The sequence below is a fragment of the Meleagris gallopavo genome, chromosome 1, assembly GCF_905368555.1.
Source record: "Meleagris gallopavo chromosome 1, MGAL_WU_HG_1.1, whole genome shotgun sequence".
Taxonomy (NCBI): Eukaryota; Metazoa; Chordata; class Aves; order Galliformes; family Phasianidae; genus Meleagris; species Meleagris gallopavo.
Window position 1 is genome coordinate 170,482,053 of NC_139404.1, and position 19,843 is coordinate 170,501,895.

The 19,843-nt window shown below is 38.8% G+C and overlaps 1 protein-coding gene across 4 annotated transcripts in view; it reads left to right on the forward strand.

Moving 5' to 3' along the window:
* DCLK1 (doublecortin like kinase 1) overlaps positions 1-19,843 on the forward strand; it is a 229,717-nt gene that overhangs the window by 7,802 nt on the left and 202,072 nt on the right. For all 4 annotated transcript variants that reach the window (XM_085216016.1, XM_085216017.1, XM_085216015.1 and 1 more), the window contains exon 3: positions 6,218-6,564. In XM_085216016.1, the coding sequence (XP_085072142.1) occupies positions 6,218-6,564 (347 nt within the window). The remainder of the gene's footprint in view (positions 1-6,217; positions 6,565-19,843) is intronic.

Below are 19,843 nucleotides of genomic sequence, written 5' to 3' on the forward strand. Positions count from 1 at the left end.
GCACTGGCAAAGACTCACCAGAAAGCCTCAAACCACAAGATAACTGAGAGAGTACTGGGAAACAATAATGTCACATGCCAGTATTGGGTGTGCTGCCAAACTATTGTAAAGATTTGCATGAGTTATGTGCCCTTCTTGTATAGATGTAATTATAAAAATAATTTTAAGTGCTAATCTGAAAAACAAAAATTACAGTCTCTTGAAGGTTTATCTTGTGGCTGTGATCCTAATTGAAGGAACAGTTTGAAAGAGCACAAATGTACCTGGTTGGAAATCTGGTAATGGCTGTCACTGGCTAAAGATTCTTAGAAGTTAGAAATCTCACTGGAGTGGCAGAGAAGGTGATGGATGATGTAAGGTTTGAGGGAAAGGCCCTGGCAGGTAGAGGAGGCAGGCAGTTTGCATTTGATGCTTCAAATGCAGCTTTCCAGTTTCCTGTGGAGGGTTCAAAAAGCAGTATTTCCTAGCTGAGGTAGTGGGCAATGGGAGACTTCCTGACTACCCTGGATGTAAATTTCTCACATCTCTGCTTTTTGCTCTTATGCCTGTTGCTGCTGTCACCTCGTTAACTCTGCTGCCTGCTTCCAGCAGTGCTGCTGAGAAGCCCAGCCTGGTCATCCTGTAGGAACTGACTGACCTGAGCTGCAGTTTACTCTGGAGTTAATCCTGTTTCCTCTTTGCCTGCCTTAGTGGCTGGGAATTGAAAGGTTCATGTGCATAGACAATCAAAATAATAATAGTGAAGTATCTTTACGTGGTTGTAGAGCTGAATTTATGTGGACATTTGTTTGTAAGATTGCATTTATATTGGATATTTGCCATAGATTTGATCCAGGGCTATGAAAATGGGCAAAACTTGGACTGGATCCTGTGGTAGAAATGTCTTCAATCCTTACATTGTTTAATAAACAAACAGCTGAATAATCCTGTTCTGCAAATGATAGAGGGTTGTTTTGGCACTATTTGATTATTTTACTTCATGAATTTGGGAAGGTTAGTCTGTTAGCCAGTTGATCCACATTATGTCTTCCTAAACAAATTATTGGGCAAGACTGAGGAAATTGGAGGGAGGAGGGGGGCAAAATGGGATGGAAATATGTTGTTTTTATTTTTTCCTTTAGATTACAAAGAGGAAAAAAAGTGTTTTTTTTTTTTTTTTTTTTTTTAATGCCACACTGAGCAAAAATACCTATGTGCCAAAAAAGTCTCTCAAAAAAATCTGAGGAGACCTGATTTAAAGTTTCTTGGTGTGTCTGATTGGTAGGTGAACATGGGCAGATGAGGTGTATTTCCTATCGATGCCCCGTCTCATTTGCAGTGTTGCATTTTTTCAGATACTGAAAAAAGACAAGGCAGCACTAATATAGTTTAAGTAGGTTATTGCTCTATGAGCTAACACATCGGGGAGCATCTAGTAGTAATTTATTTGGTTCAGGTCATCTTCCCTGTGCAGTCTGCTCTTCATGATGGAGGATAGTCTGAATTCCTTGTCACATCCCCTGAGAGATTCTTCCTGTCTTTTGCTTATACAGAACCAAGGAAATGGAAGTGAATAAGTACCTGTTGTGGTCTGTGCTGGGAGTACTGGTCCCCTTCCCTGTTCTCTTAAACTGTCATCCAGTCCACTGGGAAACAAATTGCAGTGAATGACTGCTGCGCTAAGCATCTTCACTGGGATGTCTCACTGCCAAAGAGTGCAATTGCTGCAGTTTGCCCTACTGGTTGTCTTGTACATGAACTTTCTTTTCATAGAATCATAGAATGGCCTGGGTTGAAAAGGACCACAATGATCATTTAGTTTCAACCCCCTGCTGTGTGCAGGGTCACCAACCACCAGACCAGGCTGCTCAGAGCCACATCCAGCCTGGCCTTGAATGCCTCCAGGGATGGGGCATCCACAACCTCCTTGGGCAACCTGTTCCAGTGCATCACCATCTTCTGAGTGAAAAACTTCCTCCTAATATCTAACCTAAACCTCCCCTGCCTCAGTTTAGAACCATTCCCCCTTGTCCTATCACTATCCACCCTCATATACAGCTGTTCCCCCTCCTGTTTATATATTCCCCCTTTAAATACTGGAAGGCCACGATGAGGTCTTCCTGAAGCCTTCCCTTTTCCAAGCTAAACAAACCCAATTCCTTACGAGCCCAATTCCTTGTCATAGTTTTTGCTCTTTAAAGGAATCAAGAAGATACTCAATAAATTGACAGTCATGCTGTCTAATGAATGGAAAGCGTTCTTCTCTGATTCCGTGGTTCTGTTCCTTCTCCAGAGTTTTCACCTATGACTTACTGGCTTCTGTATGAAGCCATTTTAAGCTGGGTTGCCTTTAGCACAGAAAAGCACCGTGACTCATCCTTTTTAAGATACATTGGCTTGGTCTTTCTCCAGTTTGCTAATATTCTCGTTACCAGAAAACAAATTAACTGCTAATGTCCAAATACCAAAAAGAGGATCAAATACTTGTATCAGTGCTTACAGACAGTGATTCAGTGGCTCTTCTGCAGCCATCTTGTGTCCGTTTATTTGTACGTGTAATACATGTGGGTTTATGTATACATACATACATACAATTTTATTACATGAAGCACCCTAGGAAGTTCTTTTGTGACCCATGAGAATATCCTTCAGTGTTTAATGGCTCTAATGGTTCAACTGCAGTGAGGCTGTTGCCTGTAGCAACAGTAGCCGAAGGTTACAAAAAAATTTAAAATAAATAAATGCATTATCACTTGATTAGTTTTTGTCTTCTCTTAACTACAGCAAGCCTGCTTTCTTCCAGGCTCCAGTTCAGGCTGTTGAACCACAGACCTCCTAGGCTTCACATTACAGCACTTGGGACAGACGTTGGAGGAAGCAATAGTAAATGCACAAATTGGCTTTATTGGACTGGTGCCCACTAGGAAACTTCTTTACAGTCTTCTCTTCTTTAGGTAACTATGAAGAGAGGATGAAAACTAAGGTGGAGGCTTTTTGTCCTTTATATTGATGTTTCCTCTATATGTAAGCAGCATGAATGCTAAAGGATTAATCTAGACATCAAAATTTCTTGCTCCCATCAACAGGGTCCCAACTTCAGGAAATTTAAGCTTGTACTTAAGTGTTCCACGGATCAAGAGTACTCAAAATTTGCTGAATATCACCTTAAACCATAATTTCATCAATTTGTGATGAGATACTTTTTAGGACTATGGGTTATTTCCTATTCAGTTTGTATTCTGTCTTAGGAATACCCGCAAATGACAGCTGCAGTCCCAGGCCAACTTACCACAAGTTTTCTTATGCTTTAGGCAGAGTCTTGGAGGCTTAAGCAATCTTAAGTTGCAATGTGATGGGAAAGGTCTCAATTTTTTTTCTTGTATAAAGCTATTACTACTATATAGCTATTACTACTGATATTTAATCTTACAATGGTTTGGATACTCAGTCTCTAAGACATTCTGTATCTAAACTTGAGCCTCTTCAAGGGAAAAAGATATTTTTCCCTTGGGTGAAGATTTCTTATTGGTGTAATATAGCTTGGTTGGAAATGAGGAAGGGGAAAACAGTCTGATGTGAAAACAATCCCACAACTTCAATGAGTGTTTTATGATCATTTACACAAAATTAGTTTTGTAGCTAAGAGCTGACATGCTGTTATACATTACGAAGAAGGCTGCTAACCTTGACATAAAGAAGGTATTAGAAATCACATGGAATACTGTCCTTTCAAGAAAGTGAACCAAAAGTGCTTTCAAGAAAATGAAAATTTTTAGAAGATCTATGATTATTATTATTACTATTTTTTTTTTACTTTGGCAAAGTATTTTATACAGCAGTTACTATCATATTGAGTCCTATTCATATCATAGCAGGATCCTCTAACTTTTTTCCTGTACAAAATATTATCGTTTTATAAAATTAACAATTTGTAAAGATAAGAAGTCGTTTTGGGTGAATGAGTAGCTAGTGCTAAAAATACTGGACTGGGACTTGGATAAAAGAGCATGTTTTGTTTGATTGCTACTGGATCATTAGTGCTGCTAAGCCTTTTTGTTCTGCTGTTAGCAGACATGTATCACTTTCTGTCATGGTTAGAAGAAGGGGGCTTACCTTTGTCTTAAGGTTAGTGTAAGCACTCTGTCTTAGATTCCTTTCTTAACGCTTCAGATGTTTCTGCAAAGTGCAAATAAAGTTGAAGTTAAACAATGACTAGCAAACATTGGAATGCTTCATCTCCCATTCTGCTTTTTGTACTCTGCTTTAAAAGAGCACTAAAGGAAAAACAAAAATCTTCTTGCTTGATCTTACGCTGTCATTGCATTTGTCTTTTCTGCTCAGAAGTCCATCTTCATGTGTTTCTCCGAGTTCCTCGGTCTTTCCTTGGAGTCCTTCAGCTAGCTTTCTGGTGATCACTGTGCAGCATGCTGTTACAGTTTCACCTTTGAGCATCATGCCAACTCTGCTAGTACAAGGCTGGGAGCTCTTTTGCATCCTGCAATCTTAGGAAGGTTCCCCTTCATGTTCCTTTCCCAGCTTTAACTGTGGTAATTTTATGTATTTGCTGGCATTCTTTGTATTGTTGTGCGCTGCACTGTCTGGGCTGTTGAGGGCACTGAAATCTTTTGGCAACTACAACAAAAACTAAATTCTTCTTTGCAATAATTAAACCGTGAATCCTCATTACTTAGGATAAGGATCCTTCAAAAATCACAGAATCACAGAATGGCCTGGGTTGGAAGGGACCTCAAGGATCATGAATCTCCAACCCCTCTGCCACATGCAGGGCCACCAACCTCCCCATTTAATACTAGACCAGGCTGCCCAGGGCCCCATCCAACCTGGCCTTGAACACGTCTAGGGATGGAGCATCTGCAGCCTCTCTAGGCAGCCTGTTCCAGCACCTCACCACTCTTGTAGTAAAGAAAAGTCTGTTTTCTGGTGTGTAGAGGGGCTTTGGTTCTTCTGTGCTGTTTGGCATTGGAGGTACATCTCACATCTCACTACATTTTTTTTTTTTTTTTTTTTTTTTTTTTTTGATACCTTGGGAGAAGCTGCAAACATAAATATCTTTTCTGAACTATTGAACTCAGAAGAATTGAAACATCTGAGATGTTTCTGTGGTATCAGTCAGGATAGGATTTTGCTTTATTTGTAATCCAGTTTAACTACATGTTGCCAGAAGGTGCGGTCTTGCTTGTTCTAATGTTGTTTAATGTGCTTTTTTTGTTGTTGCATTTTTTTCTCTCCTGCAACCAGAGAGTGTTCAGGATCAGTTTGTTGCAGTGTTAAAGTATTGTCTTTAAGTGCCATCAAATCAATAAGCTGGTCCAACTTACCTAGTTCATCTGGCACTGCAGTCTCTCAGACAAGCACAAGGGAGAGGTTGGGAGCACACAAATGGGTGCCTTTTTCACAACAGCCTGCAGCTGAAATGGATTAAGGAACAAAGATGTTCTGATGCTGTTTCTGGGGAGCCATAACGTAGTCAGAAAATGTGCACATGGAAATGCTGAAAATACTTCAGTGTAGATAATGTTCCAGTGGAAATCTGAACTATAACCAAGTTTTTTCCTTTAACTATGGTTTTCTTTAAGCTGTGGTTCCTACTGTGGAGGGAGGGGAGCTCTGTAATTCCTCTTCCTTCTTTTTCCCCTTTATAATACCTTGAGTCAACAGAATGATATAGTAAGATTTGAGTACACATATTCTATTTATGTTACTTAGAGCTTCAAATAATCAAATGTGAAAAATTTCCTGTGATGTTTTCACCTCCCTTTTACTGAAAGTAATATATAACCTATAGTTTTTGATAATGTTGCATACTATTTCCTCTGAAGTGTTTGGGGCGTGCTGTTTTGCTTGGAAGCATGAAGGCTGGTGGACTACTGTGAAAATGGACTGGAGCTGGACAAGTGATTAGATATGAACACTGTTTATTGATGGTAGCAGTCCCCACTTCTGGTAGTGCTTTCTAAAGAGAAAACCACTTCTTTCAAGCAATTCATGACAGCATTTTCTTTACTTAATGATCAGCTGATGAGTGTTCTTTAAAAGATACCTTAGTCTGTAGCAGCTGAAAAGGGAGAATATCAATGCCTTACACACTGTAGATCAAGAGTGATAACAGTAAATGTTTAATAATTGAGTAAAAAAACACATTTTCTTTCTCTTCCTGTTTTTTTTTTTTTTTTTCCCTCCAATCTGACTTGCTGGTCTGGCACTTTTGTTTCTGCAGGGGAAAGCTATGTGTGTGGTTCAATAGAGCCCTTCAAGAAGCTGGAGTACACGAAGAATGTAAACCCAAACTGGTCAGTGAATGTTAAGACAACTTCTACTTCTCGTTCAGTGCCGTCTCTTGCCACTGCTAAAGGAGGTACTCCAGATACAAAAGAAAATAAGGATTTCATTAGGCCTAAACTAGTCACTATCATCAGAAGTGGAGTGAAACCACGGAAGGCAGTCCGGATTCTGCTTAACAAGAAGACAGCACATTCATTTGAACAGGTTCTTACTGATATAACTGATGCCATCAAGCTTGATTCGGGAGTCGTTAAACGCTTGTATACATTAGATGGAAAACAGGTAAGAATTTCCTCATAATCATTCTCAACATAAAGAAAAGGCAATTTTCCAAGAGGAACATAATAGTATTTAAGTAGAAAATTTCTTTTCTCTGGAGTGAATCTGGAATCAAGTCTTCTGCTGTTTATTATGTAAGATCTGTGATCAGTTCAAGAACATACCATAAAGCATTTATTGGCCTCAATGATAGCCTTGCTGTCTGTGATTAAATAATAGCTCTAAATCTGTCAGTCAAAAGTATGATGTGGTTTTGGCTATGCATTCTGCAAGCTGGGGATGAAGGATGTTGTTTTAAAGAATCTTGTTCTGTTAACTTTCAGTTTTGAGTCACTATATTTGCCTTTCCATAAGCTGTACAATCCAAAAGCGAGGAGACACATTCCACCATGCCAAATTCAGACCTACTGCTTTCCAGAATGGCCAAATTGAATCTCTCTTTAACAGAGGGAAAGCTGAAAAGCTTACAAAACATGAGATTTTTTTTCCCTTTCACAGGAAATGCGATAGGGGTAACCACGGTGCCCACATCTGTTAGGGACTCTCTTGTAGGTAACGTGTTCAATGAAATGCCTTCAAGCAGTGTCTCTGCTGACTAATTAAATTGTGGTGTGGTACGGTGAGATTTTTTTGAGAGGCTTCTTCTTGAACTCAGGGTGGAAGAGACAAGGAAAAAAAATATTAAACTCTAATCCTACTTCTTTTTGTCTTTCACTTTATTTGTAATTTATCTACGAACATTTATTAATTATAGCAAAACTGGAGGAGCGGTTAACGTGATGAAGGACAAGACTAATTTCAGCATGACCTGAATTGATTTAGAGCAGCGATGACTCTAGAGAAATAAGGAAGATACTTAAATTTTCAAATGTAACCTTTTAATCTGAAAACACGATATAGGTATAGAATGTGGGCAGAGTGAGCAAATGGGCACACTGAACTGCTAGAGAAACTAAGGTATTTCTACTTTAACTGCTTTACAGATTATCTGTGAAGAATTGAAACTTAGATACAGCTAACAGTGTAGCTATCATCAAATGGCTTACAAAACAAGCTTGATTCAGGTAAATACTCTGCCAGCTAAATCTAATGGTGAGCTTCACATGTGTATGGCTACTGGGGTCAATATGCGGGCATAGGTCTGGAAACAAGTACAGCAGTACCCTCTGATCCGAGAGATGGCTGGGTAGTGGACAAGCTGCTTATTCGGAGCACTGGTTCAAATCAGAGCCAAGTCTGGACTGATCAGAAATCCCTTCCATCTGCTGTTTTATACTGGTAACCTCTGACACCATTTACAGACAGTTGCTCTGTTCTTGGTGACTGCATACATGCTTTTAATGATCCCATTACTGTGACTTCTCTGGGAACTCAGACCTGGGGCAAAATGTTTACTTGCAGCAAAGGTAAAATGTGTTTCAGGGGAAGCTCTCAATCTATACTGAGATGCAACTGTCCTGATGATATGACTGTCACGTATTCCAGACTCTCCTATATGATTGTACTTAAAATCAGTAAGTACTTTACATCTGTTTCACAGCTCTAATTGCTAGAAATAAATAGTACTGTTCTGCTACTGGGGAGGAAGGGAAGGGCAGGTTTTCCTGACGTACATGTTGTCGGAGTTCACTTGAATACTTTTTCATGTCCAGGGATTTGAGATGAGTTTAAATGAGCAGTATACTGGGGCATTTGCTACCTACCTCACAGCCTAAAAAGCAGCCTCAAACTGGGTGTTTATTAGCTACGTTTCAGCCTGAAACATCAGTACCTAACTGCTCTACCCAGAGGCAGGTGTCTCCACAGTTCTTCCCTTTTTGTCCTGCTCAAATTGTATCACTTGCTGCCTGCTGCATTAGTAGGGGCAGGATCTTTCAGAGGGAGTGTGCATCATTGTGATGTAGTGGAGACTTTGTTCCCTGAGTGTGCAAAGCAGCTTTGCTGGCAGAAAGGGAAATCAATGACCTGTGCCAGTGGGAGCAGCCTGTTGCTCCCTCTGTGCAGGGAAGCCATTGATTTCTTGTGCTGCTGGGCAATTGCTGCTCCATTTTTCTCTGCCAAAAGCCTGGTCTCCCAGATGGTGCTGGAAGCACATGATGATAGATTTCTTTATTGCTAAACTCAAGCTACGAATGATTACTGGGAGGAAATCCATAATAAATCCTATTTTTTTTTTTTCCAGTAGTGTTCATCGTAGGAAACTTCTCTTGTAACTCTTGTTGGAGCATGGAAGCTTCTGGGAAACCTTGGGTTGAGTGGTTGAATCTAGCAAATCTGTGATTAAATTTTTCAACACTAACTTAAAAAGCAAGAAAATCTTAAAGCTCTGAACCAGGAGAAGTAATTTACAGTGAGGATAAGAGGGTAAAGCTCTCCTAGGATTATTTGTTCAGAATGTAACTTGGAGAAAAGGCTGTTCTCTTCAGTATTCTCTTGTGAATTATTTTATGAGACCAACAGTGGAATTGCCCAGCAATGCCTAGAAGTGGAGTAAGTCCCACGTGTCATCTGTGCATGTGGGCCCTGTGGTGTGCATACACTTGTTTGGGCACCATCACGATAGCACCACAATGCCTCAGACTAGTCAGAAGAAAGTGGTAGGAATCGAGATTGTAATTGGCTGTGTGAGTCAGTTGGCCCATATTGCTGCTAACTATTGAGGAGAATTATAGAATATCCTGAGTTGGAAAGGAGCCATAAGGGTCACTGATTTCAGCTCCTGGCTCTACGTAGGACCACCCAAAAGTCAGACCATAATCGAGCTTGAATGCTTTCCCTCCCACCGTCAGGTTGGTTGTGATGTTTTGATTTGCATCTCTAAAATTTTGCTCTGTTAAAAGAAGTTTAAGTTGTGGTCTTTGAAATTTGACAGAGGTGGTGCTTGGACACTCGTGGTACGTGAACAAAGTTGCTGGTGTAATGTGATAGGAAGGAGATTCTTCCGTGTGGTCTGATCGCTTTTTCCACCAAAAAAAAAATTACTCCTTGATTTCAGAAAATTTTGTAAGATTTGGCACGCTTCTGCCTTGTTTGGCTGTTCCTGAGAGCTGAGGAATGATCAAATAGGTGTGCTGTAATTGCCCTTTCCATTTTTAATGCTGGAGAAGCAGGATTTTCATGCAAATAATTAAATTTTGTTTAAAATATGTTTCTCTATTGAAAACTTACAGCTTAGGTCCGACTTGATTTTGACCTCAAGGTTCCTGAAACTTTTAGAATATAATTTAATTTTCAGAAAAGGAGCACAAGGGCACAACTGCAATCTGATCACGTAACACATCAGTGGCTGGCATTTAGTAGACCCTCCTAGTTAAATTATTAATGGCTTCTCAGAGAAGGAAAGGTTTTGTGCATACGCTATTTTAGAACAGTACAATTTTTAATGGGTATAATTTATTTATTATTTACTTTTACAAGGAAGTAATGCTGTTTGTGCTCTAAAAGAAGAGAAAGAGTCAGTTCATTGTAGGATAATACTCAGAGTTTTGAAGAAGATTGTGGGACTTTTAGAAGTGTTTAACAGCCTTATGAGCTCAGACCAAAATTAAAATCAATCCAGGAGGAGGTCTTGAAATTTTCTTCTTGCCAACTTTGCTGTGTAAGGAAAACAAAAATAGAATGAGTGGGTTTAATGCTGCCTGTAGGAATTCAGATCATGAGGCTGTGCTCTTACTGTGAGTATTACTCATATTTTAGATTAAAAGGCTGTTTAAGTACATTAAAAAAGGCATTGTAAATGTTGACTCTTAATGTTCTCATGTACTTGTGCAGGGAAGGAATACTTTCTCATAGCCAAAACGTGCCTTGCTTTCCTGTAACTGCATTGTGCCTATTTGATTTATATGGAAGTGAGCTGCCCTTGGAAATGGAGCCAAGTTGGTGTGTTGCAAGCTCAGTTCTCTGGCTTCTGTATAATGATGCACTTCTAGAATAAAACCAAATGGGAGAATGTTAATGAAGGTCACGCCTTGCAGCCATATGAGATTGTGCCTTTTTTTTTTTTTTAAAGGAGTGCTGTAGTGTGTATTTGTGCAAGGTATTTACAATTTGCATGTTTAGACAAAGGCTGAATAAAAGCACTTTCTCACCTTGTCAGTCCCCCATCTGCTTCTGGAGAACAAATACCTGCAGTGTGATGGGACCCTCTCGTTTGAACAGGTGGTTTGTTTAGCTTAACTAGATGCAGTTATGCAAATTATCTTTCAGTGTATGCATTATTCAATGGATTTGATTCCAGGAAGGCAAGTGGTCAGTGGCAAAAATAGGAGAATGAAAGTCATTCTGTGGTTTTTAAAAAAAAATAAAAACAAAAACAAAAAACATAAGTATGTTCAAATTACATTACTTTTACAAATAGGAAATATATCTACTGGTGCTTGAGGACACAGGTTATAGAAGTGTGTGCAAGTCAGAGGCATAGGCTGGAATGGGAAGCGAGTCCATCAGTAGCTTTTGCCTTAATCTGTTAAAATAGTCATATAAAAAATTGTGACAAGTAGTATTACAGTGCTGGAATGCTAGAGGCTTCTTTATTTAGTATAACATGTTGATTTTGATTTCTTTTCTTTTGGAACCCTTCTGCAAGGGGAGTATCTTACGATACAAACTCTGTTTTCTGCAGAATTCTGTCTGTGACAGCATCTAATATCTTAGCTTTTAGTAAAGAAGTAGTACTGATGCTTGAAGAAAATGATTTCTCAAGAAAAAGAAAATGACTGTTTGCATCTACAGTTAAACTGAGCATGTCCTTTTTTATTGTTTTATTCTAAACAAGTAGAACATGTTCAATGATAATGTTTATATTCTACAGTAAACTCTTGGCTGAATCTACCCTTTTTGTAATATGGATTAAAGATCTCAAGTGTCTTTTTGTAGACTTGAATTGTCCCTGATACACAAAAGCCTACATAAATTAAGGTAGCTATCAGTCATGGGAAAGACATTTCTCTACTTAGTGTTCATGTACTGCATGTTATGGAGAAACCTAGACAAAAATGAGTATTGAACAAACAAAATTTAGGCATAGCAGATGACTTGTTTTGTGTGAGCTCTGTAATTCTCACTCCATTCCTAGCATAGAATAGACATTTAATTCTAAGGGTGACTAGTTTTGCATGTTATTTTACTCACTCTTCAGTTGATGTGTGCAACTCAAAATTATTCCTCTTTTGAAAGATGTGGGCAAGAAGTGCAATTTTATCTTCTGTATGGCACCTCTCAAGTGCACAAACTCCTTGCTTTTGTCGGAGGCTTGCAGCTTCCACCAGCCAGAGTGGTGTTGATTGACTGGGAGAACCACGCTGAGTTCTCTGCAAGATGTAGCTGTGCAGATGCTGATTAACAGGAGAAAAATATGAAAGAAGATGGCATCTGCAAATCTCACAAGTGTTTTATCAGGGAAGTAACAGCTAGGGAAACTTGCCCTTATGTTTTTGAAGAGGTACATTAATATTACACTACCACCTGCAATGTTCCAGGTGGGAAGCTGAAACCTGTTGTGCTTAGGCTGTTTGTACAAGCTGCTCTTTCTGAAAGGGATTCTAATATGAACACCAGAGGATAAACCTTGGAAATACCCATGCTGCCTAACTTTGGACGTGAAATTTAGGGCACTATCAGAGAGATGCTAATGTACTGTCGTGTTATGTAGCTGTGAAAGATGCTTTCCAAGAGCAAAGAGTGTCTTTCCAGCTTTTGATAAACCACACTTTCCATCCTTCCTGCTTGTATTTAATTAACACCTTTTTTATTTCTCTGGAAGATGAATCATTCCTGGTTTTGCCCTTTTGGAATTGATTGGGGGGAGGGACGTGTTGAGAAAAATAGCCATTATTCAGTAGGGGAAAAGGCCCACAGATGCCTCTTGCAGACATGATAAACTGTAAAATAAAAGCAAAATTCACTGACTGGAACTTATCCATCTCAGCAGGTGGTGATACTCAGATCTTGAATGATTTCCTTCATTTTTGTAGAGAAAAATGGATTTGCCTTGAAAAATAGGCCTTAATAAGAAAAGAATCAAAACCTGGTTCAAAATTGAACAAGGACATGCTAGGATAGACAGTTTGCTGACAATTGAAGTTACCCTGGTGTTAAAGGAGAGCTGTGATAAGTCCTTGATCCCGTGTCACTCTGAGTAGGCTGATTTGATGTCGCATTATGACGTTGACTAACAGTTTTAATTGTTAACCAAACAAAGCCTTCTGTAAAGGAGTGAACAGAAACACATTCCTAATTGAAAACACTGTGTGTTCATTTGTCTAGTTTTGGTTCCTGGTAAACTGAGATGGGTGACGATGCTGCTCTGTTTCTGAAAGCCCTCTCACAATGGAGGTTGCCAGGGTTGCTGACTGGCATCCTGTATGTACTGTGAGCTGGCTTTGAAAATTGAGAAAATCCTGTCTTCTGCAAACTTTAGATTGGCTTTCGTGCTACGTAGAAGAGAAACTCTTTATTAAAAGAATAAGACTGAAAGCTTGCATATCTGTTTCAGTATGTTTTAAATAGCATGTAAGTTGATCTTACTGTACTATAGAGGCATCCAGCTATTAGAGCATTTTTGTACAGAAGCATTACTTGTTTTTTGGAAGAGTCATTTTTCATCTTGTAAAAGCAGAGTATCTTGTCTTTTCTCACACAGTGCTTCAGTGGGAAAGATATTGTCCAGTTATTCTGAATTTACATTACTGGAATAAAATACGTGTTTTTTTTTTTCCTCCATAGCTGACCTTTGCTTCTTTTCTTTAAGTGTGCAACGTAACTAAGAAGAGCTTCTTATCAATTCAAATTCTGATTTGTGTTTTGCTGACTAGTAAGGCATAGGAGAAAAGCAAAGGGAAGCCATCTAGAACTGTACGGTTTTATTGGTGGTGGATTTACCTGTGGGTTTTCTTTCTTTAATTTTACTTATTTGTTTTGTTGAACGAAGAATTTGAAAAGCACTCGTAAATTTCTATGAAGTTATATGGATAGTTGTGGAAACGGGAATGAGTGGAGTGGTGGTGAATGAAAGGTTTCTACTGCCCAGTAACACATTGGTCCTCAGGCTGTTCTTTGTCAGCAGCTGAAATCTTTCACGTAATGCTTTGATATAACGCTCTTCCTAAACTTTGCCTCTTCCACTCTCCATTCCCACCCATCAGGATGCTGTATTTCCTGGTTTCCACTGAGCTGAGCTCAGTGGTTTGAAGACTTCATGGTGGATGTTTCAAATGGTTGAGTCCGCTGGAATGATTCTGTTTTCAGTCTCTGAAGCTGTTATTGTTTACAGTTCCTTTTTTCATTGGCATGGATAAGCGTTTTTCCTTTTGAAGTGGTATGTTGGACTAAAACTGTATGAAAGGGTAATGAATCTTGGATTTACTCTTTTTTTTTTTTTTTCCCCCCCTGCTCCTTCTAAAACTAGTTTTTACAAGAGAATTTAAGAACTTCACTCGCTTAATTGAATTGTGTAAAAAAAAAAAAAAAAAAAAAAAAAAAAAAAAAAATCAAAAGAAAAAAAAAGAAAAGGAAGTTTTCTTCTCAAAGTTTTCTGTAGTACAGGTTTCCTTCCTCAGAAATTGAAGTGTCTTATTCATAGCAAAAATTCTTTGTGCTCTGCACAGCGCACTAGAATTTAAGTATTTGCTTATTAATCTGTGCATTTCATTATAATTCTATTCCTGGGATTGTTAGGTTGGTAGTTCTTACACTGACAATTGGAAATCTCAGCTACTTATCTTTAGACAAAGTTGAGTTATTAAAAAACTAAAGGCTGATAACTTTTTGTATTCAAGTCATATTCAAGTTTGAACACCTACTTACATGAGGATTAGCACAAATGTGTCCTTGATTGTTTACTTATTTCCACTTAAATTTGTCTTTGGCACATTTTTGCTAAGCTGATCTGAAAGACAATAAATTGAGTTCACAGTAAACTGTGAATGGCCCTAACTTATTTTCAATACTTTCCTGCTCCTTTAGGCACGCATTTTGTTATCTTGCAGAGAGTGGGAAGAAACACAAATCTCTTCAGGTATTCAAACTATTTGAGCAGGAATTGCCACCGCTATTTTTTTGTGTAAAGGGTAAGTCTAGGGCACTGACAGACTTCTGAGGTGCTCATCAAATTAAAGATGAATCCAGATCCCTCTGTTACAAATGTTGCTGTATATAGAAGATTGAGATAGAGTTGTAGTTCTCTTAATTTGTGTCTGAGGACTCTGCTGTGAGCAGAACTGGGATGGAGACTTAGAGGGTCTTAAAGATGACAAGTACGTTAAGTACTATTAAATCAGTTAAGAATAATCTATTCTTTTTCTCTGTCTATTCCCCTTTAAGCTTGACATTAATTTGTTCAATCTTGTAGGAAGTATTGGAGTAATCTCTTCTGAATCTATGTTTCCACTGCCGTGCCCGAGTTCATGGGGGCAGAACGTTCAGACTCAATCAGATTTAGGAACTAATACAATTACCAGTAGGTTAAAACATTTCCATTGTATTGCGTGAAGACAGTAGTTGTCTGAAAACGGCTTAACTTTCTATAAATAAGTCACCCCAATGAGACTGTCTGCATGATGTCACACACCATTAACCTATGGCAAGGATTGCAAGATAACATACGGTTTGTTCTGGAATTTTTACTGAATGCTTTCCATTACTCTTTTCCTCTCATGAACTTCTGAAATAAGTTGGAGCACCTGCTACAAGGAGATGTTTTTGCTTGAGAAAGCTGCTGAGGGGGAAATTGTGATTCTTCAATAGGATTGAACTCTTGAAGTCACAGACAGAAGAGCAAAGAAATCTTTGGAGACTTGAGGCATGCAGGACAGAGTTATGGTACTTTACACATAAATAAAAATGAGAACAGATGGGTAGGAAATTGTCAGAGATAAGTTTAACTTTAGAAAGCAAGCAGCAAAGCTTTAGAGGGCTTTGAAGTCAGAGTTTGATGTTACTGGAAATAAAACTTGTGTTAAGTAGTTAAGGCTGATTGCCTTTCCTGCATCAGTTGTTCTGGTGGATTTGGTTTTCTATTAAATGTTGAATCTCAGAAACTTCTTCTGTGTAAAACTCCTCTGAGCTTTAACAGCTTAAAACTGTAGGAGACATTTACTCATTGTGTGAATGGAGAATGAAATCTCAGTTTGAACTGGTTTTAATTATCTTTTTGGCTTGGTTTAAGCAATAATTTTCTCAAGCTTACAGAAGGTAGGGGAAGATTGGGCGCATCTAGTGGAATAGCAAGGATAGAATGCCTTTGATTAAAAGTGGGGAAGACATTTATTGCCCAAAATGCACATGGTGACTTTTTAAATAGAACATTTGCTTAACCTTCTGCTGTTTCTCTATGCACATGTTACAATCGGAACGATTAACGCAGTGGAAGGGTGATACAGGAATGTAACAGCAAAGGAATCAGCATGGATAGGATGATATTTCACAGGAAAAGTAAAGGTGCTCATCTGTTTCTGAAGATCTAGGCTCACAGAAAAGACTCCATAAGGGATGGATCTCCAACCAGAGATGTTTCCAGAGTGGCAGTCAGCCCTTCAATGGGGTCTCTGAAAGGTGCAGCCAGGTTCCAACCCTTCTGATCACACAGCTGAATTGCCTTCATCTGTGTCCCAGGGCTGACTGATCCTTTCCCAGGTGAAAGGTTCAGGCTGTAATTCAACAGTTCCCATACAGCATGAAATCAGTGTTTGCATCTTACACCCAAATAGAATCTGAGTTACTGATAATGCAATGTACAGAGAGTTCAAGTGTCATACTTACATGCTCTTTGCAGAGGAAATAACTGAGAGGTGAATGCAATGTACTGCAGGAAATGATGCTGGCATGCTAGATACTGATAACAAGGAACTCTGTTCACATGAGAACAAACTCATGTATGCTGTAATTCTGTCCTCACGCTTAAGAATAAAAAGGTTAACAATACAGAAGCTCATGGTTATGAAAGTCTGTATGTTTCATTGTTGATTCTGATACAAGGTAATCTATTTTCTGTGTTCTACTTGCTGGAGCTACATGAGCATGAACAAGGTCACTGCACCAGTGTGGATGTGATGGAGGTACTGAAGTTTACAGCTGGGTAACAATTGGGTTTGGGGTGCATGCCCTTGGATCAAAAAAATTAATCTATTTCCTCTTGCTATCTGAAATGATATTATGTGTGTAATACCATATTTTTGCTTCATAAAAATACCTTGTATGCTCTAATGAATTCAGTTTCCTAAATAAGCCTGGAAAAGAAGAAAATGTATAAGCTTTAAGGGAAAAGAAAATATTCAGATGTTTCAGTTCCTGAACCAGATCACATCTGTTCTGGGGCAGATTGAGGAGCTTTTCAAATGCTCTGGAGGAATCTGTTTTAAATAGAGTATGATTTTTGGGAATTGGGAACAAAGAGTGCCATCAGTGTAAGATTTAACGAAGTGAAAATCTAGTAGTTAATGTAGGAAAGATAATCAAGTAGTCTATCAGAAATATAGGAACAAAAACTAGATAAGAGTACATAAGCATAATACGTGAAGCCTTTTAATACAAGAAGTACTGAAAACTTCATTGCCATGAGATAGCAGAAAAATGTATGTATGTGGGAGAATGAAGTAAGGAGTCTTTAGTGGTTGTACTGTTGACCAGAATCTCTGTGAAACCAGTTGTTGACGTTGGTTGCTTTCTTCACCTGAAACAGGCAAACTAACATTTGTGTGCCTTACTTACATGCAGACAGTTAGACTAGTATTAGCATTAGCTGTCCTCAATATGGTAAGCAGAGACTGGGGGACGTGTACAGAAGGAGAAGGGAGTGACTGAATGTCATGTGGTGCCTCTATAGTAAGAGGAATGCTTTGTTTCCTCTCTTACAGGCAAATAACCAAGAGGACTGCTGATGTAAGAGTCTGGTGCTCAGAATAAGGAGCTGTATTGTGCCTTTACTCATTGAAGTTCTTCACCAGTGCCTCCAGTAACTCTCCTTAAAAGTTCTCCACTGGATAGGGGAGGCTATCCCTTTGCCATTAGTTTCAACCTGAGTCATCTTGTTCTGGTGCTGCAGAGAAACAGGAATGCTAGGATGTTACGCAGTCATTGGGCTTAGTGTGAGCATGTATGTATACATGCCATATATTTACTCTTTATATGTGTACGTTGCATATGTATGTGTACACGTATATATTTTAAGCAGCCTGTCACAATTTAGCATTATTCAGCAGTCCTGAAAAGACAGGCAGCCTTACAAAAAAGAACATAGGTAGAGTTTTTTTGTATCGCAAGTCAATGATAGTCTTTGTATTTCTGTTCTTTGGGACTCGCTGAGTGCGTTACCAACTCTTCTTGTTGGTTTTTTTTTTTTTTAATATTCTGAATTACTTTAGATTATTCCCTGGAAATAAGTCTTTGAATTTGTTACAAAAAAAACTTCTTCAGTGTCTTTTGAAAAGGTGTCAAGTCTTTTTCAGCTTGTCATATACAGCTGAAACAGGTTTTTTTGAGATGTTTAGAAAAGACACAACTTCTGCTGTCAAGTTAGGTAGAAAGTGAAGGGTAACTAGGATGGGAGGCTTATGCAAAATCAGACCAAGGCATTTTTGTCTTTAGTATGATATATATTTTTCATTTTTATTGAGGCTGATCTCAGTCACTTTGAAATAGAGACTTAGAGGAGAAGATGATAATTTAAAAGTGACTGTGAAGGTGAGTGTGGGCACAGATAATACCTTCATGAGTGGAGATATGGACAGAAGTTGAGGAAACAACATAAAGTTACCATGGACTGATGCTAATACATGGGAATCGTGAGGCTAGAGATAGTGCAGATGGAACAACAGGGAAAGGGGTGTTTGTAAAAAGCAGCACAAAGCGCTCACACTCTGTGTTTATACAGGAGGTCAGGAGAAAAAAATGATTTACCACCTCATGAAACTCCTAACAAAACTGTGGGAGTAGAACAAGTACTGGTAGGCACTGCAGAGGGAAAAGAAGCTGTCCTGTGGCAAATTCCAAATAGTGTAACCTGAAGAGGGACAGAGGGACAAGAGCACTCTAAATCTGTCCAGGTTGTAACAAGTAATTTAAGTCTTCTGCCATCTACACATGCTGTGATGTATCCAAGTATTTACCCTAGATTTATACAAGTCTAAAAAAGCATCAACTGTAGACATTTCTCAAGAGTTAATTTGGCAAAGCTTTTTCTAACAAAAAACTTAGCAAATGAAGGACTTGTGGCCTTGGTAGGCTAACTTTTTGTTTTGTTTCCATATTACTTGAAAATCCTCTTCTGTAGGCTTCTTGATCTCAAACTTTCATTTTTTCAGAATGGATTTAACTGTCATGAATAATGACATTCTGAGTCAACTGGCTAATTCTAACAAGTTCGTAGTATTGTGATGCAGCCTGCAGTAAAATAATGAACTAAATTAACCATGGATGTGGGTGGTTGTTTTTTTTTTTTTTTTTTGTGTGTGTGTGGTGTTCTCATTCATAAAACTTAAAGCTCTGAAAACTGTCTTCAAACATGTTATTATGTTATTTTGTCTAGACTAAAGCTATTTAGCAACACTGCAAAACAATTGGGCCAACTAGTTTTTTTGCCTTCCTATAAGTGGATGATCTCTAGTGAGGGTTGGAAGGGAAACAGCAGAATGTGTGTTTTGAGGTGATTTTTCCTTCCCCCAGTAAACATAATTTCCTGAGCAAAGTTATGATCAATCTATTTCTAAGAGAGATATTATTACTATTTAATGGCCGTATGGAATTCAGATTTCATTCCTTCAAGGATACCTGCATGAAGGAACTGGGGCTGTTTAATCTGGAGAAAAGGAGCTGAAGGAGACCTTATTGCTCTCTTCCAAGATCTGAAAGCGAGAACGGGGCTGGTCTCTTCTCAGTGGTGACAAGTGACAGGATGAGGGGAAATGGCCTCAAGTTGTGCCAGGGTAAGTTTAGGTTGGATATCAGGAAAAAATTATTTGCAGAAGGGTTTTTAAGCAGTGGAATAGGCTGCCCGGGGAGGTGGTTGAGTCACCATCCCTGGATGTGGTTAAAAACCGTTTGGATGTGGTGCTCAGGGACATGATTTAGCAGAGGGTTGTTAGAGTTAGGGTAGGATGGTTAGGTCGTGGTTGGACTTGATGATCTTTAAGGTCTTTTCCAACCTGAGTGATTCTATGATTCTGTGATTCTAAATCTCCACTATTCAGTAGTTTGACCATTGAGGAACGGCAGGCCAGAGCTGTTCCGTGTGCCTGTGTGTGCATACACTTGCACTCTAGCTTTCATAGCACTTCTTCCCTCAAAAACA